At 40.0% G+C, this 26,664-nt stretch overlaps 2 protein-coding genes across 15 annotated transcripts in view; one reads left to right on the top strand and one right to left on the bottom strand.

Moving 5' to 3' along the window:
* The window catches only part of DEPDC5 (DEP domain containing 5, GATOR1 subcomplex subunit), a 47,375-nt gene extending 42,731 nt beyond the window's left edge, over positions 1 to 4,644 (bottom strand). For all 11 annotated transcript variants that reach the window (XR_008821404.1, XM_056335537.1, XM_056335565.1 and 8 more), the window contains exons 1-6: positions 4,509 to 4,644; positions 3,260 to 3,377; positions 2,425 to 2,512; positions 1,703 to 1,749; positions 1,123 to 1,208; positions 237 to 320 (exon numbers count right to left, since the gene is read on the bottom strand). Coding sequence is in view for 10 of the 11 variants with exons in the window: in XM_056335537.1 (XP_056191512.1) it covers positions 237 to 320; positions 1,123 to 1,208; positions 1,703 to 1,749; positions 2,425 to 2,512; positions 3,260 to 3,317 (363 nt within the window). In the remaining variant the exon portion in view is untranslated. The remainder of the gene's footprint in view (positions 1 to 236; positions 321 to 1,122; positions 1,209 to 1,702; positions 1,750 to 2,424; positions 2,513 to 3,259; positions 3,378 to 4,508) is intronic.
* Positions 4,645 to 4,786: 142 nt separating this feature from the next.
* PRR14L (proline rich 14 like) lies at positions 4,787 to 25,418 on the top strand. Of its 4 annotated transcripts, none has more exons than XM_056330495.1 (9): positions 4,787 to 4,846; positions 5,982 to 6,491; positions 8,039 to 8,120; positions 9,421 to 15,217; positions 18,573 to 18,641; positions 19,414 to 19,582; positions 19,873 to 19,979; positions 20,997 to 21,068; positions 21,753 to 25,418. In XM_056330495.1, the coding sequence occupies exons 2-9, from the start codon at positions 6,027 to 6,029 to the stop codon at positions 22,027 to 22,029; spliced, it is 7,038 nt and encodes a 2,345-aa protein (XP_056186470.1). In that variant the 5' UTR covers positions 4,787 to 4,846; positions 5,982 to 6,026; the 3' UTR covers positions 22,030 to 25,418. The 4 variants fall into 4 exon arrangements, 3 of the variants coding, with proteins under 3 accessions (XP_056186470.1, XP_056186479.1, XP_056186493.1); XM_056330518.1 differs by lacking the exon at positions 4,787 to 4,846 and having other exon boundaries at positions 5,172 to 6,491; positions 9,421 to 9,486; positions 10,366 to 15,217; XR_008820607.1 differs by lacking the exons at positions 4,787 to 4,846; positions 19,873 to 19,979; positions 20,997 to 21,068; positions 21,753 to 25,418 and adding an exon at positions 15,508 to 15,581 and having other exon boundaries at positions 5,147 to 6,491; positions 19,414 to 19,479.
* Positions 25,419 to 26,664: the final 1,246 nt, after the last annotated feature.

Genomic DNA, 26,664 nt, shown 5'->3' with positions numbered 1-26,664 from the left:
CATAGGAACTTTCACTGGTTTTGTCTGTCCAATTCACTGATTAATTTTTTCTGCAACACATTTACATCCATTTCTCCAGCTCTGATGTACCACTTCTAGTGTAAGTTTCTCAGGAGCTGCTGATACTGGTCTCATCCTTAGTTTATTTTGTAAAACACTTGATTTCTTTTACAGCAAGGAAAGAAAAAGGTACGTAATCTCCTTCACCCTACATATGAAGACAGTAGAGGCCTTACCAAACTTTTCTTCAGTCGCCACATATCCCCACGCCCAATATACTGATCTTTAAAGGTCAGCTCCACCAAGTCCAAGGTCACCTCCTAGGAAACGGAAGCAAAACAGTCCTTAGATTAGACTGGTTGTTTATAAGTAGTACACTTCAATCTGTTCTGGTAGGAACCAAATGTTACATGGAGCACAGTTCTAAAGCAAGTCAATAGTCCTAACAGATGCACAATGAAAGGTAAGCCCCATCAGAGCAACTGCCAAAGTTGCGTGTGTACCTGGAACTACTGTGAGCTGCAAGACAGTGCACAATGACCAGAAGAAGCCCAAGGACTAAATCTGTGCTACAAGTCTCAGTGCAAATTGGAAGCACAAGTAAAACAAATTACTTCAATTGTTCAGGACACTGAGGAAGCCTCATTTCCTATAGATTTTTGTCTTGTACTGAAAGTGAGCTCTGACTGAAGCTCTTTTGATTGTTGGGACATTTACAAGAGATGCCTCTCTTACAAGGATCTCTGGCATCAGATAATGCAAATCCATGCCACTGCTCTTCTTTTGACTAGACTACTTACTGTTTCTCTTTACTCTGCCTGATTATCCTGAATTTCTGGAATTTAAAGGTATTTGAAATCTCTGTAAATTTCTATCAAGCTGTGCTGAAGCTGGTCCATAGACTTCAGAAAGAGAGCAGGGATGGTAGGGAGAGAAGAAAGAGACAAGGAACAAACAAAAAGTTCAATTGCCCAAGCCTCATCTTCTTAGGAAAAAAGGCTAAATACTTTTCAATAAAAAATAAAAAACTTTTTTTCCAATACTACTATAGACTGAAATTCAGAGGGCTCTGATTTGAGCCAAGTGAAGGGACAAATGGAAAAAAGTTGCAAAGCCACACACCTTTGGGTCAACAACATTCACGTGGACATCCTGGTATGGCCGCAGTCGAAACACTTGTGCAACTGTCTGATCCACACTTATAGTTTCTGCCGAAAACCGAGATACGACAAGAGAAGTGAACGCCCCCAAAAGGTTTCAAGTGGTTTACAAGCACAAAAGCGACACAGTAAGACTGTCATGAAACACTTAAGGTATCAGCAAAAGACAACAGCTTCTTTCAGCTTTGGCCCAATTTAAGTCATTAAATTCAAAGCAGGCATGACAAACCAAAAGTTTATGCTGAATTAATTCCTGCAAGAAGAAAATATATACAACTAGTCAGAGGATGCAGAAACAAACATTCAAGGCTGAAAAGCCAATTTTGTTTAAACCATATCCACGTTACTCAACCAAAAGGAGATTTAAAATTGACTATTCATTTACTGATAAAATTATAATCCTTCCATTCCTAAGTGGACAAAGCATTGATTGTTTTTTTGTACAGCGTTAAAATATATGCATTAGTCGATCACAGGTACAGCCCAATCATATAATCTTTGTCTATGATTTTATTAGGCATACTATGAGTCTGGAGTTATACCTTTCTGCAGATCTTCCTTAAGTGACTTCACTTGTAGAAGCAGGGGACTAGCACGCAAAAAAGAAAAAAGGTAGACAAGTTGAGATACCCACAGTCTACTCCGGTAAACTACACTTTCAAAACTATTTATTAATATAGAGCATGGCATAAGCTAAAGAGAAAGACTATTATATTTTCTAGAAAGCTTCATGCATCATCCCTCTATGCCTGTCACTCTGTCTTGTTCTTTGCACCTATTTATCTTCAGGTAAAAATGATACTCTGAATGGGAAAGTCAGTCACACAGAAACGTCTCAGAACCTCCTACAAGTATACTGCTACTTTTCAAATATGGGCTACAGTATGAACAGCTTCATACAAGAAGATTTATGGGTTTTATAGCTTAACACAAAGTTTTGATTTTGCCTAGGGTATACTATAGGATAGAAGAATAATCATTAGGTAGCAGCAGTTCTACAAAGAGTATAAAGACATTGAAAAGTCTATATTCAGGTACCATCTGCTCTATAAAAGCTCAGCAAACTAACACCAAACACAAAGAATTCCATAACCTTTAAGGGAAGAACTCCTGCTGTAATTATCCCCTTTACTTCTCTTCAGGCAGAAAAAACCCATGGCAGTATCCTGAAGCCAAGTTGTATCAGCTCTAAGAGCCTCTCATTCTAGAAGCCGCTGCACATGAACATGTCCCTTCTCTTTTTACAGGCAAAAAGAGAATATACCTGTATTCATCATTGGGATGTGCAATTTCTACAACATCTCCCAGCTTGATGTGAAGAAATACTTTAGGATTCACGACTAGTTCATCATCTGCAAAACATAAATGAATGAGGAAAACTGCAATGAACAGATATACACCTAAGACAGATGCTTGGATGTTCGCATGCAATAGCTTACTCTACATAAAAAGAGAGAGTCCAGGATTAACATGCCAGCAATGCATTATATTCACTACACAACAGTGCTCCTATCCAGCCACTTCAGTCTGGCCACTCTTGTGGGCAAAACCTTTTCTTTCAAATCATAGAACTTTCACAAAAGATCTGTTCAGCAAAAGAACATGCCTTAATGAGGCATGCAGAATCATCTTTTCTATTTTTCATATAACAAACACCAGCAGGAAAGTACATAGCTATAGAAATGTAGTAAGATTTATTAACATGCCCAAAGTCTAGAAGTAGGGAGCAATCAAATAAATTATGCTGTTCTTAGTACACAGAAACACGGCTACACAGTCACAAGTCATTGACACGTCTGTCACTTATCAGGGTGACTGAAATACAAAGCTAAAAGAAAAGTGACGCAACAAAAGGGGAAGAGGTAGAACAAAGCAATTTTATTTTATAGGTGCAATCTCGTTCTGCTCCAACAAACGCAATTTTATTCTGCTGTATCTTGCTATTGAAAGAGAGCTTTCCAAACTCTGGCTGGTACTACTGCTTGCTATGTCAAAGCTCCATCTTCACTGTTTTGTTAAAGAGAGCAATAAATCAGCTAATTGCTTTCAATTAAGTAAAAGAGTGCTGGTCTCACTATTATGAACCAGGAGATACTGACCACTGCCTCCAAAACCCTTCTTATGTATGACGAGCTTGTACACTTTGTTAGTTCTCATCTTCAATTTCAGTTCTTCTCAGCTGCTCTGAGTAAAAATGGTTGAAGACATCTTGCGTATCTAAGATAGAAATGAAAGCAAACACAGATCTCCTGTCATTACAAAACCATTCTTTATACTCTGTGTGTGAACACAGAATGTTGTACCACCACATAGCCAAGAATGCCACACCTGAAAGGCAGGCACCTTACAACATTCAATAAACATCAGACCAGGAGTTTAGTAACAACCTCTTCTACCAGTACCAGCACTCCTGTCAGAGAGCTCATACCGCTCCCTAAAATCACCTCTTTTATACTTTAAGGATAAATTCTGAACCTTGTATTAAATGCATTAAGATTAATACCCAGACTTATGCCTGCTGCCAATTATATCCTCTGGTTTTGCCATTCTATCTCTATCACGTGTCTTTTTTCAAAGATGCTGGAATCCACAACCGGATGACTTTACACCAAGGCAGCAGAGCTGTACTCAGCGCAGCGCTATGGACTTACACAGTTAAGCAAACACTTATGTCTGAGGCACTGCTTTGCACTAATTTAACTGTATCAGCCACTGCATTTTTTCCTTCCTGCCACTCTCACTGAAAATAAAGCATATTTCAAAGGAGAACATTTTCTTTTATAATTTACTCTTTTTAGACATGGAATTTAAAGTGGAGGAGTAAAATTTTCTTCATAAGACTATAGCCACGTTATTAGGTTAAAATATAAGCTCTTCTATTTATAACTAGCATTACAGCAAACCAAAACACAGAAGAACTTGAAATTACGCCTTTCAAATAGACTGAAGTATTAAGCTTGCGGATGTGCTTTTCAGAAAGTCGATTCAATCACCGAACTACAAAGGCACAGCGGGAAGACGCCGTACGTCCCAAGTTTGTCGCAATGAACCGGCTGGGAAGAAGCCGGCACGGGGCCGCGGCGTGTGCCGGCGGGAGGCGCCCCGCGGAGACCAGCTAAAGGAGTCGGCCCCAGGCGCCCCCAGCCGCCTCACGCTGGCCCTCAGCCCCGCTACGGACAATAACGTGAGCTAGAAGAACGAGGCGACCCGGGCCCGCGGGAAGGGGAGCGGGGACCCCGCGCAGCCCGGGCGCGGAGGGAGCGCGGAGGCCTCCGCGGCCCGGGCCGGGCCGGCCCCGCCACAAGCCCAGCCACAGCCCCACCCGTCCCGCAGCCACGGGTCCCTGACCTCCCACTATCGTGTCCCCTGCCGGCGGCCGGCCGCGGCGGCACAGTCCCGACGAGGCCCCGGGGCAGTGCTCGCCACTTCCGCATCCGGGGCCGCCGGGCCAGCACGTGCACGTCACGTCCCGCCCCCAAACGAGATGGGTGGGAGGGGCCAGGCTGGCCCCCCGCCCCCGCACGGCGGGAAGGGCCCCCGCGAAGGGGCGGGCCCAGCGGGGGGGCGGAGCCATATCAACGGCCGGCGGCGCGCCCGGATGAGGAAGTGATGTGACTGGGTAGGGGGCGGACGGGGGGGCGGGCGGCGGTGTGGGAAGAGCGGGGCTGGCGGCCGCTGCCGCTGAGGTAATGGGAGTGGGGCGCTGCCGCTGTCGGACTGCGAGGGGTGGGGGCGGGGCTGTGCCGCCGGTTGTGTGGGCAGTGGTACTCCCAGGGGAGCGAGGGGCGAGCGGTTGCGGTGGGGCTTGGCCCGGCCCTGCCCGGGCGCGTCGGGCGGCTTGCGGGGCCGAGCGCGCGCTCTGCCGGCACCGGGGGACGCGGCGGGGGTCGCGTACTTACCGAGAGCGGCGGGCTGCCCCGGGGCGCTGCCTTGGCGAGGGTGTGACTCGGCGGCGGCGGGCGCGGCAGGTGTCGCCGCTGCGCGGGGTGGCGGTGCGGGGGGCCCTGCCTGGGCAGCTGGGGCAGGGCGCGGGGCCGAGCCCGGCCGCGCTGCGGGGAACAAAGGCGGGCCCGGCCCTGGGCAGCCGGCCGGCACCGCGGGGAGGGCGGCGGTGTCCCGAGGGCGGCCGCAGGTGCAGTCGCTGGGCTCTGCCTCGGGAGCAGCGAGGTCCGCGCTGACCGAGGAACCGGTGCTCCTGTGAAAGTCCGGCTTAGCCCGCGGCCGGTGCCGGTGTGTCCTCAGGAGCGGGGAGGCCGGCCGTGGTGCCGGCAGCGCCTGTGTCCCGGGGAGCGGCGGGGCTGCCGTGCGGGCACAGCGTGCCGGTGGGAGGGGGCCGCGTGTGGTGCCCCGTCTCTGCGAAGGGTTCTCTCGGGGCAGGAGGCAAAGGAAAAAAACTCGGGGTTCTTTTTCCAAAGGTTAGAAACTGAAGAAAATGGCAGGAAAACATAATGCTTCGGTTTGAAAATTGCAAGAAAACAAGTAATCCTTTCGTTTTAGCCAAGGAGTAGGATGGCTGATACCAGCCTCAGCCATTTACCTTTCAGTCTTTTCAGGTTTTCCGGAAGATGAGGTTGTGTCTGCAGGGAGACATTTGAATGTGAAGGCAAGGCTTGGGAACATGTATTTGTCCATACTTTCTTACTTTGTTAACAAAGCATTTCGTTAGATACTCAAATGTTTCTGAGCTTCTTTCTTAAAGAAATTAAGAAAGAAGTATCTTTCTTAAACATACATGATTGAATCTTGAAGAATGAAGCTTTTTTAATCTAGAGTTTACCCTTACGTATGATGGTTTAACATTGTTGGCTGTTTTTTTTTCAGGTTAAACTGTGAAAAGCTCAGGACAACCGACCTTCAGCTGCCCTGATGCTATCATCTGGGGTGGAACCTCTTCTTGATTCTTCTGTGTCTGCTTTGACAAAGGAATTGTACACTGGACTGCCAGAGGGCATCTCCACTGAATTTATGGCTGTGTCGGAGCCTAATGTTGGATTAGATGCAAAATCGGATGTGTTGACACCTGTGCTGGCACAAAGTGACAGTCAGTCAGCTGAGCATCATAGGACTTCTGGAGTAGAAAAGTTTTGTCAGAAGACGGAGGACTTGGCTGAAAGGCTGAAGGGGATCCCGCATGGGCCAGCAGAATTGCTTACTGAAAAATTACTAAAGGCTGCAGACCTTGAAGAGGATGAAAAAAACAAAAAAAGAAACTTTAGGATACTAGACTGCTCTGGTGATGGATACCAGAAAGAAAACAAAGAGGCACGATGTGCTGAGGAGTGTCATGCTGAGTGCTGTGCTCCAACTCCGGGGGAAAGTTGGTCAAAACAAGTAAGCAAATGCAAAAGTTCCTCCCTATATGTTATTTTGACTTTAGGGTTTGAGTGACTCAGCAGAGAACTTTGTCCGTGTGGTTTCCTGTTCATTATTTGTGTCTTCTGGCATGTGTGTCATTATTTAGATTATCACAGGTCCAGTGAAAAATCAGATTTACTTCAGTAGACCTGCAGTATTTTAAAATATCAAGCTTTCACTTTCTTAAATACTGTTGAAATGGTGTGAGACAGGTAAGTGACAATGAGGGACAAAACTGACTGGTGACTAAAAAGAAGAGAATCAACTTTAAAAGCTCCTTGCCTAGTATCCATGTTTGTGGGTACAGCGTATTCTGGTACCGTCATGCCCAGTCAAGGTAGTAACAACTAAATAATAGTTATTTCAGTCAATAAATATAAAAATAAATAGTTATTTCAGGTAATAGTTTTATAATTCTACAGTGGTTCCAGTTTAGTATTTCTGGTTTTAATCTAAAAAGAAAGATTATTCTTAATTTTTAGAATTATTGTTTGTAATTGGAGAGGAAATCGCTGTTTCCTCTTTCAAAACAAGAAACTCACATGGTCATGGCTTTTTTTTTCCCTGTCGTTTCTAGCAAACATTGATGATAAAAATGTTATGTTTAGGTAAAGGCTGCTGAAAAATGTGCCAAAGAATACTCTACTTAAAAATAAAGTCACAAAACTCTCTATTTAAAAAATGAGATTTTTAGTGCCTTTCTTGATCAATTGTCTTTAGTTTGTAAATAGTTTTCACACACATGTAAAGAACATAGGGGAGAAAAAAAGTACTGTGACTGAACACATACCAGCCAGGAAATACCTGATAAGGTGTTTTACAGTAATTACTGGATGCTGTATAATACTAAAATACCTTGTGGTTTTACCTCTGCGTTTTGATACCTGATTTGTTCAAAAATTTGTGAAAATAAAGTTTATTATTTTTACATATTAATTTGGTTTTCCAAGGTGAACTTCAACGTATTTCAAAATGCAGGTAGTTTGGTCGTGAGGTCTTGTTTTGTTTGACTGGAGACTTCTTTGCAAGTAGTCCTAGGTCATCTGTTGGTGGGTTTGTGGTTTTGAGCCAAGGGAAGGAATGGTAGAAGACAAGTTCCAGTAAAGATTAGAAAATGCATGCATCTTGCCAGAGGTATACAGTAATGGTTTGGAGATGTGAGAGAAACTGGGAGAGTGGATTACTCTTCTGATTCAAATTTGCGACAATTTGCATTTTAAGCCACTTAAATTTTAGCTGCTTGCATCGCAAGACTTCATTGCTGCTAGATACAAATCTCTTCTGGATGCATCATTGTTTAATAGTAAGATCACAGTGATCGATATGATCAGAGAGGAATGACAAGTGCTTGTGTGAACCACTCACAATACAAGGCTGTCTCTGGGCAAGGGCTGATATGTTCTGAGGCATCTTGGTTGTTTTCTTATTCAGAACTAACCTAGTTGAGCATGTACAGTCCCTGAAACATGCTAAATGTTTCAGAAAATCGATGAATGTCCACTGATATTTCTGTCTTGTTTCAGGAGGACCCTCACTTAAACCAGCATGAGGTGAAGTCTTTGAGAACTGGTTGCACTGAAATAGCAGGATCTCTGAAGAACAGAGGTGCGTATTTTAGTTGTTCACCCCTGTCTGCTCCCTGCTTCTCTCCCAGATGGCTTTTCATTGATTCAGAATTGATAGTGATTGTGGCATAGCTAATTTGTTTTGCTTCACAGTAGAAACTATTACCTTGCATAGCTAGAACAATATGAAAAATTAATCCTCTGCTTTTTCTTGATAGCATGTGTACTTTCCTGAAGACCTTTCATGTACAAGACATGTTTTAATTATTTAATTCAAATACTTATTTACCCCAAAGCAGGCATTGATTTTAATAGCAGATGTTTTGCATTTCCTTTTGTTTCAAAGCTGGATTATATGAGACCAGTAATAGCAAAGATGTGAAAATTATGACTCATTCATTTTCTGATGCTTAAAAAAGTTAAAAGTGCAGAATCCAAAGGAAGAGGACAACAAAACTAGTTATTGATTTCGTTATGATCCATAATCTTCTAGCTCTGAATACTATGGTCACTTTGCCTGCATCTAATATTTTCGTTCTCTCTCCGTTCCTTCATAACGAAAACTTGTACTTAGTCAAAGAATGCTGTCTAGTCTTAGACCTTAGTAGAAAATATGAAAGAGATCTGTAGAAGTCTGAGCACATATGTTTCCTGTGAAGTTTTGAATAGGAAGATATTTACAGTAACTAATTTTTTGAATTGGCACCTTCTTTGTGATTTTATTAATAATCATAACTTTTTGGACAGAATGAGATGTGCCTTGTGTTCCTATGGAAGACTTACTGCCAAAGATGCCTTCAAGGAAGAAGAAATGGACATGGTCGCTCAATGCACAGCTATATTTTTAGGATAGAGCAGATAAAGTACTTGGCTACGTTGAGCTTTGATGTTACAAATAAGCATCATTTGGAAGGCGTCCCTGCCCATGGCAATGGGAGTGGAACTAGATGATCTTAAGATCCCTTCCAGCTCAAACCATTCTATGATTCTGTGATTATGATATTGACCATGACTTCATATGTATTGACTCATAGACCTGCATAGCACTTAGCTCGATACTAGAGGAATCTGAAAAATGCAGGTCTTTGGATGCCTGCTGCTTGTGGGGAATGTTTGTTTTGGAAACAATTGCATTTTTTACCTTAGGTTTGGGGGTGTGAGGTGTTTTTTCTCCTAAAGGTTTGTACTAGAATCAGTAAGCATCAGTTCTCACTTAAAAACGTTGTAGTGACCAACACTATACTTAATATTGTGTACAATACTAAAAGGAACTTAGTAAGCTGAATGCCTTCTACATTTAGTATATGGTTCTGATTTGCTTTATTTTTTTTCTCTTGCAGAAGAAGACCAAGCAAATGTTCAGGTGACAGCTGAAAGTCTGCCAAAGCTCACTGACGAAGTACAAGGTATGAAGTCTGATGGGACTAGGATATTTAGTAAAGCAGGATACAGGAATGACAGAGTGAGTAAAGGTCTTCCACCTGAGAGCAACGAATGCCCAGATGTAGACTCAGTCATGGCCAGAGCTGGGGTTTTGGAAACCAGCATGTTAGATTTTTTAGAGCCTTTAAAAGTCACAAATGTTGAATCAGCCACAGATCATACACAAGAAACAAATGAATATAATGGGTTGAAAGCCCTTAGTGCCATGCCATTGAGAACAGGGGGTAATGTTGTATCTCTTTCGGAGACTAGAGGAGAAAAATTACCCAGACAAAATCCTGTTAATGAATTGAGTACATCACTTGCTAATTGCCAGACTTGTCAGCGGGATGAAGAAAACAATGCTCGTGACTTCTGTACTGGTCCTGTACCTAAACATAATGAACCACATAGATTGTCATCAGTAGAAAGCTGTAGAACACTCTCCACAAAAAGTTCTGAAGGCTTATGTTCGGTTCTGAAAAGCATCAGTTACCTGGACTTTAGAAACACACCACTAGAAAATAGTACTGCAGCCCATGGAATTCTGAATGAAACACCTGAAAAGCATCTTCCCAAAAACACTGAAAGTCAGACTCATTATGATCATGGAACTGGGTTTGTAGAAAATCGAACCTCCACATCCATACCAGTAGAGCAGATCTTAGTGGTAAGGAGCAAAGGATTATCTAGCACTAAAATTGATCACAGGGAAGTAAGTGCTAGTATAAGTAAATCATACATCTCTGAATTTGAAGAGGCTGCTGAAGTCCGGAGAAAAATTGCAGTGGGAGATAACGTTGAAGTTTGTAGCTGGCCTGAAGCTCAAGAGGGTGCTAATTCTGAGCATTGTCATTCTTCAGTTTTTAGTTCTGTTGTTTCATCACCCGAGGAGTTGTCAAAAGAAAAATTTAAAATGGTCCCATCAGAAGGTGTTAAGTTGAAAAAGGACCAGTGGCAGTTCTCTGTCAGTGATCTATGCAAGGATGATGTAAAAGAAAACAGTCTATTGATGGAAACAGCCAACATTGCTTCCCATGAAATTGGACAGACAGACACATGTTTTTATAATACCTCCAGGAAAATTTCTCCTCCCAGTAGCCATAGCTGTCTGGATCTTAGTACCAAGCTAGAAAAAGATTCATCTGAGGCACAACTGCTTGAAAAGGAGTCTAAAAGTAATACATCAGAAGAGTTGGCTGGCAGTTTAGCTGAAACTACAGAAGCTAATAGTAATGATAGTTTGTCCACTAGCAAAACTAATTTGATTTATATGCTAAATGTAACTCTACCTCCTGTTGCACAAAACTCAAGAGAACTTCATCAACACGAGTGTCCTCCTTGTACTGCTGCTGAGGTTTCAAACAGGGACAAGGGTTGGAATAATCTCTCTGGAAAAAAATCAGTTGGTGCTTCTGGAATAGCAGGGGAACAAGTTGCTGAAATTGTGCTTCGTAAAGACAAATTCAAGTCTTCAGTAAGTTCCAGGACTTTCGATAATCCTAATATGACAAGCAAAATTTTCCAGAAGAACACGAAGTCTTCAGTGGGAGAGACAGAGAGTGTGGTCTCTGGTTTAGAAAGTGAACATGGTGGAACGTGGAATTGTAATAATCAAGACCAGTGTACAGCTGCCAGTACTTCCTGTGTTTTATTAGGGAGTTCATGTATAGATTATGTTTTCCCGAACAGTCATTCTTCTAACATTGAGGTTGATAAGAAGATTGAAGAAAATGATGATTTGGAAGGAGAAGTTTCAGGTGCATATAATAGTAAAAAGTCAATCATCTGCCCAGAAGCCCGTTCCTCTTTGCTTTGTGGATCTCTTCCTTGTGAAGATGACTGGGGCAACAGAGGTGTAGATCTGCATGAGATAAATGACATTTCCACAGCAAAAAACATGTTTTGCTCAGCTTATACTGCAGAGAAATGTATTGCTACCTCAGTAAGTGATGAGATTTCAAATAAGAATATGGAGGTTGTGAAACAATTTAATATTTGTGGAATACCAGATGGCAGTGAAGTTGATTGTGACGGAGATGAGGCAAAAGAACATACCAGCATGTGTGCTCTTCAGACAGATGAATTTGATAAAATAAGAACTGTGGGTTCTCCAAAGGCTCCTAAAGGCAATTGGAGAAATAAGGTGAGCGGCAATCGGAGAAATGAGTCTAGTGAACAGCTATTAGGCAGATATTTGAACAAAAAAACCTGTGTTCATAATTCTGGATTTTGCAGCTGTCCATTAGGCCCAAAGAAGAGAGAGTTAGACACTTATGAGAAGAAAGCAGTGTCATCACTCACAGCTAATCCCTCTGAGTTACGTAGCACTTTGATCTGTGATACATGTCCATTACTCAACAACATGAATATTCAAGCACGACATGCTAGCCAAACAGAAAAGATCCTTTGTCCAATGGAAGATCAGTGTCTTGCATGTCAGAGTGAGTTTGATGGCCCAGATCCAGGCAGCAAGCAACATTTAGAAAGTTTAAACAACCAACCAAACACTGGCTTACAAACTACAGCTAGTTCTGTGGAAGAAACCAAAATACCAATTGGCTGCAGTCAAAGTGAAGAGATGCTGTTAAAAACAAGTAATGACCTGCCTCCATTAGTTTGTAAATATGCACAACAAGACAGTTTTCCAGGAACTCTAAAAGGGAATGTAATGAATTTGGACTCTTTCAGTTGTGTGAGAAATGAAGACTGTTCAGGATCAGGTTTCATCAGTGATCTAACTGAAGAGAAGGCAATCAAATTAAAAGAACAGGAGAATGGATGTGAAAGAGGAGATAAAGGAATTCTCAAAGAAAGCTTTTCTGATAGCAAATCACATTGGGTACAGCATGCTTGCTTTATCAAATGTGCAAAAGAGCAAGAAGAGCTAGAGCTTGCAGGGAACAAAATGCAACAATCTTTGCCAACGAAGTGGTTGGTGGAGGACCAGAAAAACATAGTTAGTGCCCAATTTTTGCCCTTCTCATCAATTCATGGGAGTCTGTCATGCAAGCCAGAAAATATGAATGTGCTTTCAGAGACGGAAAACAAAAAAAGTCTGAGAATAAAATCTACCTTAAATAACTCTTGCCCACAGTTAACATTTGAGCCTGGTAAAGAAACTGATGCTCAAAAGGGTATTGGTCCATCCCATTTTGGAAAGTTGATTGACATCCAGGATTCCTTCAATGAGACTCAGGCGGATTCAGAAACACCATCAGCTCTGAACCTGGGAATCTGTCAGCCTGAGAAAGAAAAGCTATGTGTGTCATCTGAGAATACACAAATAGATAATTGTGATTCATCTTCAGCCAAAGTTTTAAATAAAGATTCTTCAGTGACAAAACCTCTTTCTGTAACAGTGTCTGTTAAGAGAAAAAACAGCAATACTAAGATTCCATCTGCAGAGAATGAAATGGCAGCTAGCTTTTTGAATGGTGCAAAAAGCTCAAGAGTTTGTGCACACAGCAAAGAAAGTCTGAGAGATGAGGGGCATAGCATGGTAACTGTAAAAGACATGGATGTAACTGCAACAAAAAGTACTCACTGTGGAGAGAAGTTTAAGAACACATATGTGCAAGAGAAGATGGGAAGAGAAGTAGCCCCTAGAAAAAAGTCACCTGTAGATTCTTGTCTTGATGGAGAAGATTGTCAATGGGCCTTGTTACAAGATTCCAAAGAGTCTGGTAGCAAAATTGACCCTCACAGTGCTGAGAATTTTGGAAATGTTTTGGAAAAAATCACAAGATCTAATTTATATAATCTTTCAAAAGAAAGAAAACATGATACAAAGCTCACAAACTTAGCGGGTACCAGTCTACTTTCAGAAACTGTGCATGATGGTCAAGCTGAAGGTGTGTCTGATGCAGAAACCTCACCAGAATTGCAGTATAATACAACACCCACATTTTATCCACATACGAGAATACTATCAAACAGTTGCAAAGAACCATTCCCAAACTGTGTGGTTTGCAGTGAAGTATGTGTGCCTTACAAATTAAATGCACAGAGTCAAGAAAATGTAAAGGAGATTACAGAAGGCCAGGACACTATACCGACTCATTCAGTTTGCAAGGCAAATGTGGCTTTATCTTCAGAGAGACTTGACCAAATAGAGACATGTCAGGTACTTAAGCGAAAGAAGGAGTATGAGAAGATGGAAGTACATCTGTCAGACAAGGCACAGCAGGAACAGAAGTCAGAATATCAAGGGAAAGCAAAAATCACACTGCAACCAAGTATGTTGCACAGTTTTGAACTCATATGCAGCTCTTCAAATGAATTGGTGACATCAAGAAATAAGGAGTTTGAAGGTCCTTCAGAGGAGATGTTTGCTGTCAAAAGCAGTGAAAATAAACTATGTAGCACTTTACAAGAGGTTAGAAGGCCAAAGATTACCACAGATATTATTAGTTCACAGTTTTTGAAGACTCGGGATTCAGAAATGGAAAACCTGAACCTTAATTTAGGGTATGTTGGAAGCCCTGGTGCCTTTGGAACTTTAAATAAACTAAGAGGATCTCTTCCACTAAAAAGACAGCCTGCAAGGGCATGCAAGAAAGTTTCCACATCATATCAGCTAAAAACCATAAGAAAAAAAAATAGTTCACTTTTTTTTGAGGTTCCCCCAGAAATATTGCCTAAGCAGGAAAACACACTTCTCAAATCTTTGTACATACCTTGTAAATCATCGACAATGGAAATGGAAACAGCCATGAGATTCATGCATATGCCGAGGCAGAGGGCCGAGAGGTGCAGTTTGTTGAACAGCTTGAAATTTAGAAAATGTACCAAAGAACCAGCATTGTTGAGCAAGCTGTCTGCAATGGCTAGCAAACTCCTGGCACCTGCCAAAAGCATCCATAACTTAGAACCTCTGCCATATTCTTCTGAAATTCTTCCAGCGAGTGAGAGGTACAGCCAACGTAGATCTAAAAATCTATTGGAAGCCTTTTCTTGCATTAACAGGAACTTACAATCATGCTGGGCTGACAGTTGGTGCACCAAGATGTTCAGCTTTCAGTCTTTGGCACTTTATCCTGTAGAATCTACCAAAATACTTTCTTCAGGCTTGAGCCACAAGCCTCCAACGTCTTTCTTGGATACCCCAGTTTTCCCAATTTCTGTTCACATAAAATTGGAATCCAGTCCTGTGACAGACCTCACAGGGATTACATCCCAGCACTCTGTACCTCACAAACTAGTTTTGCGAGAAATGCCAGCACCACCTTCAAAATTGACTTTCTCTTTTCTCCTGTCTCAGAGCTGTTCGAATACAAGAGCTTTTAAGGAAGATTCCAGTCTAAATAATGAGTTGCATTCTCTCTCTGTAACAACTCCAAGGGCTGTTGCCCTTCATCCTGACCATGGAAGAAATGCCATAGCTGAAAGAAGAGGAGCTTGCTCCATGCTTGGCCTTCACACAGTGTTAGCACTTTCTTCCCCTGGATGTTACAGGATTTGGACAAGAAAAAGAAACTTAAGCAGCCATATTCCTACCATCCAGAGACTATTTATATCACAATTCACACAGGGTTTGAAAGGGGCAAGGTATCCAACTTCTGTATCAGATGACCTCGTCTCTTCCTTGCCATACTCATTGGGCAGGGTACTATCCATATGGAGTCAGCATGGTCCTTCTGCCTGTCTCTCCGAAATCACTCCTCTCCATTCCAATCACTGCAAGTGGCAGCCAGGCGTGGGCATCGAGAACAGGTAAAACCCATCAACTTATTTCTGAGATTAAACATGTATAGGGTGTGTATGTACTTCTTTCTGGGAGGGAGAGGGTAATTGCAGCTTGCGTTTGAGGGTCCCTGTTTCACAGGGAATGCTCTACACATTCTGCTCCAAAAATGGCTCAACATGGAAGATTCTTCCCTTCGGAACAGTCTGTTAGCTGAATTTAAATATATTTGCCTTCTCTTCTTTAATACTATCCTGTTTTGGCAGAATGGCTAACTCTATTTTCTTCTCCCTTGCAAAATATACACACCATGCATCAGAATATATAATGCAGAAAGGTGAGCTACTTCATTAGGTCTATTCAGAGTGACTGCAGAACAACTGGATTTCTGAGGTAGGAAAGTTTTTTTCAGAGGTCTGAGCCACAAGTGCCACTTGGAACCACCGTAAAATCTTCAGTATCAGATTAGGAAGAATCCTAAGGGGCGGGGGGTGGCATTCAGTTAAATTTTTAATTGTATTCCTCAATTGTTCTATGCTAATTTGAACCTCTTTATGTGTGCTATGCCTTTTGATATTATGTGCCTGATGTATTGTTGGCGTAAGCAAGTGTAGCTCTAGTTCAGGTTGGTAATGAATTTGTGTGTGGGGTGTGTGTCATTTTTGTTAGTGTGGGAAGAGGACTGAAATCTATTCTGCTTATTTAATTTAACCTTGCTTATCAGCATTTGAGATCTTTTTACTAAGAAACAGAATGAGAGAAGAGGTTCCTAGCTCTGTTACAGGATTTTTGAACACTCTTGAGCAAAGATTGTGCTCTTTATGCCTCAGTGACATGCAGCAGTTCAGTCTCTGATTTTATAGTCTTGAAATTCCTGGACAGTACAGGCTCACAAGCACCGTAGAAAAGTCCATTTGATTAATTGTTTTGTTTAATATGGCAGTCTCTAGAGAACCATTGAATTTGGCTAATCTTATGTCATAGCTTGACATATGTATAACCAAAAATCTTGCTAGATAACTAATGCTGCATTTTGCTTTGTATAAATAACATACCTAAAAGTTTTTGACTTGTTAGTTTAAATTCTAATGGCTACCAGAGGTGGGAGTGAGCTTGTGCAAGTACAACTCCATTCTGGGAGTCATCTGCACTCTGCACTGAAAGAATGAACTTGAATAATGGCATAGAGACAACTTCACAGTGCATTTTATTGGACCTGCATTCTTCATTCCATATGAGTCAATATATCAGGCTGAATTTCCTAGTGTACAAATTAGTACTCTGGAAGTAATCGTACCAACACTAAACTTAAAAATAAGACAGTGCTGCCATTCTTTTAAAAACAAAACAAGCACCGTAATTTCTAAAACTTATTTCTGCATATGAGGTGAATTTATTATTTTGTATTGTTGAGGAATGTTGGACTGGGGAGATCAGAGCTGACTTAAGCTGTCGTGTTTTCTCCCCTATTTGAGTTTACAGACTCCTAGGCAGCTTGTTACAGCATATCTAGTTAACTAAAGTGTAAGAGGATTTAATTCCTTCATGTAAAGGGTAATTTGAAAATGAAATGTTTTGCTATGAATGATCTTTATCCCAAAGAAAGAGAAGAGAAATCTAACCTTATTATTTCAAGTGAAAAATAACCCAAAGTAAAAATAGCCTAAAACTAATTTTTTCTCTGAAATAACTTAAAAATATATATGAGGGACCCTTAATTCTTCAGCCCCACTCAGGTTTTCTTTAAAGGAAAGTTATTGCAGCATGCAGTGAGTTGAAGAGAATGTTTGCAGAAATTTAAAGAAGTGCAGCAAATAAATTATATTCCTAAAACGGTTAAGCAAAAATTAGTATTAAAGGTTAAGCTGTAAATCAACATAAAGAACAAAACCTAGCATAATATTTAACACCATTTTAGATTCCATTTTGCTGAAGATTGACAGCCTGTTCTCATAAACTAACATTCTTTAAAGGTATTAACAGGAATGGTGAAAAGAGGATAATTCAGTAAATCTCTCTTAAATTCATGTGTACTCAAAAAGAAATCTTATATGAAATAAATGTTTTGTATATAAATATAAGAATACAAGAAGTATGTGGTGCAGTATAAAAGCATTTTCAGCTCCCAGTATGACAAAAATCTTTGCCTGTTTTAAGATAGTTAAATATCAGAAAAATTAAAAAGTAGCTCCAAGTTCTCTGCAGGCCATTTTCTTCTGGAAGAGATTTGTCCACTTTAAATTATTTCTTTCATAGTTAGTGTTTTTAATAAACAGGATACAAGGAACTGGAGCAGTTCTCCTGCCTAAAAATCATGTTATGTCGCTTCCACTGCCAGTAATAAAGTATTCTTTAAGTTAAATCCTTTTTTAATTAATACTCATTTGGATTCAAAATTTATAAAGTGGCTTTTTTCCCTCCCTGTAATTTTATTGTTATTGTTGCATAAAACAGCAAACTCTGCCTCTAGCATGGAGGACTCTGATGCACTATTTATACAGATCCCAGTAGTGTTGGGATAGTGAGTGGAATACTGAGAGAAAGAAAATGTTACAGTGTTGATACTAAATGACAATCACAATAAGTGGGTCTTTCTGACCTCCTGACTTACCTGTGCTGCCAGCCTGGTTCGTTTTCATTTATTTTGTAGCATTCCAGTCTGGCTGTTAACTTCTTTGCTTCAGAACAGTTAGTTTGGGAGAACAGCAAGTACAAGATCTGCTGTCCAATGTAATAAAAGCTGTGCCAACTGATTTTTTTTTTTTTGCTCTGCTATTAATAGCGTGGGCACAATAATAAAGCTTCATATTAAAAGGACTTAGAGCTGCTGTGCTGACTTATGCCATAGAATTCTGGTAATTACCACCATTATGGAAATGTCTTTGGTGGTTCCAATCAATTAAGAATATTAATTTAAGATTGTTGGAGTTTGAGACAACAGGGAGTTAATCTTCTGGAAATCCTTCCTAGTTACTGTTGCCACAATGCACTTTTTTATTTAGTAGGCTAATCCTTCAAGGTTTTTGGTTACTTTAATTTTAAAAACTGGTGGGTTTGAATGAGGAATATAGACTTTCATAGAAATAATTACAACTTTCAGACTAATACTGTCTCCCTCTTTGTGTACTTTTATCTCCTTTTCTCATCACTAACATTTTTAAGTGAAAGTAGGCCTATTTCCCTAACAAGCCATCAGTGGAATAAATGGCAGATGTGGCTTGCTTTTGTATCGTTTTAGTCTTTCATTCTCATTCCTGATATTGGCATTGTTTTGCTTACAGTCCAGTTTATACTAATAATTTTTCCCTCGTCTTTTTATAGTGTAGACCTAATTTCTGTCTTGTTTTGTTTTGTCGTGTTTTTTTCATTCTTCTTTTGAACCAGTTATGCCATGTTACCGCACTTACCTATACAGAGTATGGAAGCACTACAGACTGCAGGTCATGAGATATGGTGAGTCTCTTGGACTTTTATATATATTCTGAGTTGTGGGATCATGAGCTTTCTCAGAAAAACATTGCTTATGTCATTTTGGCTTTCAGCTTTTGGCAGTTCACTCCAAGAATAGCTTTCTGATTAAAAAGTTAGTGAAGTAAACTGATTGGATCATGTAATGGAGAAGTGTGGAGGGGCATTAATGCAAACACCTTGTAGATCATTGCACAGAACATTTCTGTTACTTTCAACCATGTTGTGCCACCTCTTCTGAAACGAATATATGAAATTAGAAGTTTGTTTCCTTACTTGGATGTATATTCTTTCTGTCTGAGCGACTGGACATTAGGTGCTGAAACTTCCTTCTATTCTTTTTCGGTGTCAGGATGGCAGATATAAAAGCTATTTTTTAAATTTATCTGTAAACAAAAAGTACAATTAATAGTTGTGTCAAAGAAATTCTTTGGCAGAAAAGAGGATTAATCACTTTTTATCAGCAGTTACTAAACAGAGCTGTAAACTGTTTATATGAAAAGGAAAAGAGTGGTTTAAAATTAAATGTTCAAATCACTGCCAGTGTTTCATTTGTTTCAGTATCAGTGTGGGCTGCAGCAGTTTTTGGCTGTATGTATGTATCAGAGGAAGAGTTCACTCACTTGAACAATTTCTGTGAATTGCATTGCTTTTTGTGCCCATGTTGCAATTTAGGAACCTCACCTGAGAGCACGGAGTGCTGTTGCAGCATAAATTGGGTATTAATCTACATATATTCCCTTCTTTTCTGTTACAGTCTGGAAGCTTCATTCCCTCTTCCGTTACCAAAGTCCTGCTCACTTCCAGAATCATTGCCGTCTCCCCCCAGGCTTTCAGCATCTGAGCTCCAGGTTCATGCCCTTGATAAAGCTGATGCTTCTATTCTTGCCTGTCTTAGATCCCAAGATGACACAGAACTGAAAAAAGTGAGTTCATTTTAGTTTTTAGATATTTGACACTCTTAGTTCCCCAGAACTTGAAGTTGCTGCTGCTGAATATTATCTAGTAACTGTTAAAGACGAGGAGAGAAAACAGGCTGCGTGTCCTAGTCTGTGCTACTGCTTGCTTTTATTCAAGCAGAAAGAAGGTGGCAAAACAAAGGGAATGTTTTTTCTATAAATAATGTATACTCAACATGAAAGGGAATTCTGTTGACTGGTGTGGTCATTGTTTTCTCAGTTATAACTTTTTATCTTTTGCTTTTTTCTTTCTTCAGACTGAGCCAGAAAAGAGACCAAAGAAAGTCTCACAGATCCGAATCAGGAAAACTGTTCCTAAGCCGGACCCTAACCTTACTCCAATGGGACTACCCAAACCAAAAAGGTGAGCAGTATCTTTTAAATGGACTCCTTCTACTTCCTGTTGCTTACACTTCCTGCATAATAATGGAATCAGTTCAGTAAATGCTTCCCTTACCACTGCTATTTTGTACACTCCCAGTTGAGTGATGTCTGATGTTTGCTTCCTGTATAAGAAAAGATTGATACAGCTGTATCAAAAGACTGAAGAAAGAAAGTAGTCTTTGAAAATAACTTTTTTCAAGTGAGAAAGGATAAATAAAGAACTATGGGATATGAACTACTGACTAGGTTTTAGGCAAAATGTGAAAAACTAAGTTGCAATGGAATTATTTTCTAAAGAAGAAAGAAGTTCATATCAATAAACATATGTTGAAAATAAGTCATTCTACAATGCGCAGTGAGATGAAGTGATCTGTTAGGAAGTTTTGTTGATGCAAATTATGTTGGAGTTCTTCACAGTCCCTTCATTCTTTGTGGTATATGATCTTAGGGAAACATTAGTTCAGCGTAACTGGGGTAATCACAGTGCCAGATCCTGATAAAGCTTTTCCAGTCAGTCATCTAGTAATTTCTTCACTTCTGTCTTAAACAGAAGTTCCAGCTTTGACAAAGGAATGCATTTCTTCAGAGATCAGCTTGCTAATTACGTGTCAATAAGTAACTTTTAGAATCAGTCTCCAGAGGTGAAATTTTAATCAGCTAAATTGTAAGTCTTTTCATACCTTCCACAAAAAAGTGCCTTGTGAAGAGATTTCCCTCCTTCTTTTGAGCATCATTATTTCAAAACATCATAGAACACTAGAAGGAATATTGACCTCTGCAGAAATGCCAAGTCTTGACCCAGACCTTTTAAAAACACTGTATGAAATTAGGTACTTAAGGACCTCATTTTTCATTCCTCCCTATTCCGAATTAGTTAAAGCATAATAAGTTAGCATTTAGGCATAGAACACAAACCATACTTCTTTCTTGTAAATCTGTGAAGAGAGGTGGTTTTGTAATACTTGTTTCTTGATTGATTTCTTCATTACTTTTTCAGGCTTAAGAAGAAAGACTTCAGTTTAGAAGAAATTTACACAAACAAGAACTATAAGTCCCCTCCTCCATCCAGGTTGGTTCTGCTTCCTAATGAGAAAACTAAGATAAATTTAAGTTACTTAATCTCCTCTCTCTCACTCTCTGCTTAAAGGTGTCTGTAAGCTAAGAGGGAGATAAATGGTGGTGGTTTTTTTTAAATTAGTTTAAGAAGGTTAATTAAAAAATAATGTCTTTTACTTTTGGGTGGAAAGCAGTGAAATAAAATGTGAACTAAGAATTTGCAGGTGTTTTAAGTATGGATTCGTATTTTTTTTTCACCTACTCATTCATTCCAGCTTCCATGCAAGTACAGTACTTTTTCAAAATTCAAAGGCAACAAAATAGTCTTTAAAACACTGAGAATAACTGCCTGTCATCAAGTATAGCATGATTATCAAGACTGCTACGTTTTTCAATGTTTAAATCTATTCTATAAAATCAAGACTATAATTGTGCTTTTGAACTGAAATACAGATATAATGAGATTTAACCTAAATGTCTATGCACCAATGTCAAATTATGTAGCTATCAGTAATGTGCAGTTGTAGGAGGTGCAAGCTGTGGATAGGGATACATTACAAGAGGTGTGAAGGGACTATAAAACTGTAAGACTTAAAAGTCTTTTTACTTGGGTTACAAAATCCACCAGTCTGCCTGTCCTTGTAAGTTGGTTAACTCCTTCTTGAGTATTCAGGCGTCTGTCCTTTGCTTTTACCAGGAGCTTGGAAACAATCTTTGAAGAGCCCAAGGAGAGAAATGGACACTTGATCTCTGTCAGCCAGCAGAAGAGAAAGCGGATTCTGGAGTTTCAGGACTTTACTCTTCCCCGGAAAAGGAAGACACGAGGCAAAATCAAAGCAGTGGGTAGTTTCACCCGAGCAAAAAAAGCTGCACTGCAGAGTGTGGAATTAGATACTCTTTTGAGTCAGAAGCTAATGGACCTTGAAGCCTTTTTTGCAAAGGAGGCTGAGCAGGAGCAGGCCTCTAGCATCTGAGGGAGCCGTTTAGCTGAAAATGGTCCAATCAGCTCCTTCGGTATTTTATTCCTGTTGGGAGAAATCTACTGACTTCTTCATACATTACTCTACCAGTCTGTCCTAACATCCAGTCATCAGTTTTTGGCTGTGGCCCTCTTTAAGGTGCTATTTTTTGTTGTTGGTGGTTTTTTTTAATGCTGTTGGAGGGATTATTTAGGTTCCTGTTTGAGTGTGACACAGCCACATACAATGTACCATTCTTTCCCCAGCCTCTGGAAATTACTGCTAATGTTTAATTATGTTTAAACATCTTTTTGGGGTAGAGTAGGAGTGTAAAGGAGGAAGTAGTGCACCTTCAGTGATGCTAGAACTCTGTACTCCAGATTGTTTGCACATTTGAGTCTGCTGTTGTTACTGTAGTGGCTGTTTTGAATAACCTGACAGAAGAGATATGGTGTTTGATAAAGATGAACTCTAGCAAACACATTCTTGATACACCACTAACTTTTTAATAATTAAAAGTAGCTATCTAGGTTTACTTTCAATTGTTTCTTCCTTCTGTTAACTTAGAAGGTTCCCTCTGAGTTTCTGTGCCCTTCCTGGCTTTGGGCAGCAGAAGCCCTACATTAACTAGACATTAAATAACTTGCACTTTGTATATGTTTCTTTATTTGCTGCATGAGGACACCTTTTAACATGATTGAGCTCAAAAAAAGGTAATATTTTAAGAAAAAGTTATGCTCAGTACTAATTTTTCCCAAATAATAGTTTTTACCTACTTGTCTGATGCCAACCTCTTCTCCAGAGGAGAAGCCCAGGAGGATTTTAAGCTGCAGGATATGCAGGTAGAGGTCTTTGTTTAATTGAGCTGAGCTGTTGCATGCAGGAAACACCAGCAAAATCTTAAGACTCATTTTTAAGTTATTTGAATTCCATTAAAAAAATCAACTTGATTTTAACACCGACAAAAATACCCTTAAGATGGAAAAAAATTATTTTCTTACCATTTTAGATTTAAAATTCATGTAGCTTAGAATCAAATACACTCTGTACAGCACTGTTGTACATAATAGCTAGTGTTGTACAAAAAGCCTCATAGCATGTGGAATTATCTTTTTTTTCATTATGTAATGTAATTATCTGATGCAGCACTGGGCAATTTCTTAGCTATACCTTTTGAGGGAAGAGAGCTCCCTTTTGGGTTGTTAAATTTACTTGAAGCATAATTAAAAATGAATGCTAGCTGCAGTTCAGGTAATTTCTGTCCTTTAGTGCCTATAGAAGTTATTCAGGCAAAGCTGTCATTGCTGGGATGCTCAAATTTAATTAGTCTGTTATTTCTTTCACTTGTCACTTGAAACTTGCACTTTCTTACCTACCCATATAATAGAGTTTCTATTTACCTTCAAAATGAGCAAATATCTAGTGGGTGGGTATTTTTAATAAACTTCCAATAAATGCAGGACTGAAAATACCTTCATTATTTTCTGTTGCTCTGCCACTTCTGTTACTGACCAAACAGAAAACTAAAAATAACAAGCAATCTATTGAATTCCAGAGCTTTGAAAGTAGAGGAATGGGAGAGGATTATTACATACACTGTGTGTGCCTGAATCTTGAAAGAAATGTAATCTGGGCTTGTTTTGCTCCCAGATTATTTGCTGGGATTCCTAGAAGTTTACATTCCTGTTTTGGAGGCTAGTTATCTTTAATCAGGAAGACTGAAGAAAAGGGAGGAGTGCACACTTAAAATAGTCGTGTTTGGGTTTTGACAGTAAAATAACAAGGCAGACAAACTTTGAACATATTGACATAATATTTCAGCAGCAAGGTCTGGTTAACCTATTTGAGCTGCTATAGAACATTTTAATTGATACTCTTTATTTTTATAAAAAGAAATCCCTAAAAAGCAAAGGTTGTCTGCCTTTTAAAAAATGATTGAAACTTTCCCTATACTGGTTTATTAGCCCAATTATTGACTGGTTGGAAGCTGTAGCAAAAGTGAGATATATATATATTTTTATGGTTTTATGCTATAGAATGGGATTGTTACACAGCATTGATTCACCTTCTATTAACACAGGAGGCTTCTAGTGCTGTGACACAATTGAGCTGTAACCTTACAGGGGCTTTTAAGGAAACAAGGGTATGGGTGGGAAGGGATGAAACTGGAGTCCAGGCAACAATGTGCTTTGAAACATGGAATGTGTTGGGTTTTCCTTTAGGTTGTGGGGTTCTTTTGGGTTTGGGTGGGTGGGGGCTTTTTTTTGTCTGCTTCCCTGCTCTGTCTTGTTTCCGATTGCTTTGAAATAACATTTCTTAGCTTTCTTTTTAACAGCTACAGCAGAGAGAGCAGAGCAAAGAAAACACCCAATTCTCTCTTGTTTACAATTAATTGGAGGAGTTAAAAAATTATGTTGCAGTTGCCTAGCTTGTCCCAGACCTTAGTTTGGGGAAACACAAATATACAGCGTTATTCTGTTTTGGGTTAGTATTTGTAATGATGATAGAGACATAAGCTCATTGAGACAAAGCATCACTTCCCCTGCTTCAGCATATAGATGTCTGTCACGCTTGTGCAATTTTGCTTTTTTCCTTTCCCACCTCTGTTCCTGTTTACAGCACTTGTGGAACAGCCTTGTTCCTTGTGGCTACTGCTCGTACACTGGGAGTGATGACTGTGCAAAAGTATTTGCCATTCTGAGCTGCTTCTATCTCAGATACTTGAAATAAGAAAGTATAGAGGATAGATCTTTGGGGATCTTGCATACATCCCCAGCTGAAGGATATGTACAGTTGCCTTTTCATAAAGTGAGCCCACTCCAGTGAGGGTTTTTGAAGTCATTGAATATACTGCTCACAGAAATATGACTAGAGCAGCTTGAGAAGAGTTGCAAAGCTTTTGTCATGTACTGTCTCTTAGAAATAAATTTTGCAGAGCCAGGCAGCGCTTTGCTAAATTTGTTGATTATGGGAGGCAGGAAGATCACTTCCAAAAACAAATTTTTTTTTTCATCATGCTACAACTGGAGCAGCTAAGGTTACTTAGTGTATGTTACAGCATTTGCCTGGCTGGTCTTGTGGCTGCATACATTTGAGTTTTGATGCTTGCTGGGTATGACTTTCTGCAGGCAGTTCTCATTTAATGTATTTAATTTGTGGTGGGCCTTCAGTATGTTATGTTCCAGGTGCTCTTCTAGAATATGGATGGTAACTGTGGATTAAAAGTCTATATGATCCTATCAAGCTAACAAATAGCTCAATGAGAATTTGTATGCTTGTGCCATTAGCCTCCATCATGCTTTTGGCATTTTGTTTCTATTCAATATTGTGTGAATCTAAAATTTTACTGTTTCTTTTGTGTGTGTTTTTAATTTATGGAAATAAATTTTTCTGAGAACCTTTCAGTTTTTTAAGGCCTTCTTTAGGCTTGCATCAGTAAATATGCATGATATATCACTCTTGCATTCCTGGGTGGAAGAGGTGGAATCTCCAAAGAGATTAATGCCATTAAGTAACTGACTGGGCGGGTGGTGATTCAGGGAGCAGCAATTCTAGAGTTCATTCATCTGTAGCCATGCTTTAGCAGGAAAGTAATAGACCAGGGGGATTTCAAGTGTGATCCTAGCTGCTGCTATTCACAGCAGTGAGACAGACAGCATCCATCTCTTAAGGCAGTAGAGCAGTAGGAGCCAGACAGCACAGGCAGTTCCTGCTAGGTTCAGAACTGAAGGAGCAGGCCAGTGGTTCAGGTACTACAGCCTGCAAGTCATCACAGGCTGATGCTTTTGAATCAAAGCTGAAGCACAGGAACATCAAAAAGGCCTGTTAAGCACCTGTAATGTCTATGCAAGAAAAAAACTCCCCTGCCCCTCCAACCCATAAGATCTTGTGTATAACCCAGATTTTCAATCTATTACTATTCAGCTGCATGCTGCTTTTGGCAAAACAAAGCTAGCAGATGCATTTCTTCGCTCTGTTCTAGTAACTCCCATCTCTGAAGTGCAGTGTTAACGTGGGTCCTGCAGGTGGCATGTAAGTTCCAGTAAAGAAAGGAAGGGAGCACCTCGGAGACCTAAACAAGCATCCTGCTCTTCTGCTTTAGGCCTACAACTTGCTGGCTACAGCACAGTATATAAGGATTTTCCTCTTGCCATACTGCACTTGCTTCATTCACTGTTTAGCTCTCCCCTTCTCTGAAAGGCAGATGAGTTTGGACTTGCATTCTGTGTTCTTTATTTGGTTAGTCAGTCAATGTGAAGCAAAGAGACAAATGAGATACAGAACAGTCTCAGCTAAGATTCACTGAATCTAAAACCCTTGCTACTGGTCAGAATGCAAATTTTTTCCAATTTTTCTTTTTTAATTAAAAATCTTAACCTTAAATCTTAAGCCTGGTTCAGGGTGTATGGGAGCAGAAGATTATTAACTCTTTCAAACTGAAATGGGCCCTGCCTGTGAAGAGCCATTCACTCTAAATCTTTGCCACTAACAGGCAAAGCAAATACATGATACATTCTGTTCAAAAGGCTTCATAACATGTTCAGTCAGTTTCTGCTTGTAAAACTAATGCTGTTTAATTGATAAATCATATTTTGATACTTCATAGAATCATAGATTTGAAGTATCATAGATTCAAAGCGTCAGTGTACT

This window comes from Falco biarmicus, chromosome 1 (assembly GCF_023638135.1).
Source record: "Falco biarmicus isolate bFalBia1 chromosome 1, bFalBia1.pri, whole genome shotgun sequence".
In the NCBI taxonomy this organism is placed as follows: domain Eukaryota; kingdom Metazoa; phylum Chordata; class Aves; order Falconiformes; family Falconidae; genus Falco; species Falco biarmicus.
Note: the sequence above shows the minus strand (reverse complement) of the source record. Positions and strands in the feature narration are given on the sequence as shown.

Coding starts and splice junctions, on each gene's coding strand:
- PRR14L (XM_056330495.1), top strand. CDS start 6,027: ATGCTATCATCTGGGGTGGAACCTCTTCTTGATTCTTCTGTGTCTGCT. Junction 18,642..19,413: donor ACTGCAGGTCATGAGATATG/GTGAGTCTCTTG, acceptor TTTCTGTTACAG/TCTGGAAGCTTCATTCCCTC. Junction 21,069..21,752: donor AAGTCCCCTCCTCCATCCAG/GTTGGTTCTGCT, acceptor TGCTTTTACCAG/GAGCTTGGAAACAATCTTTG.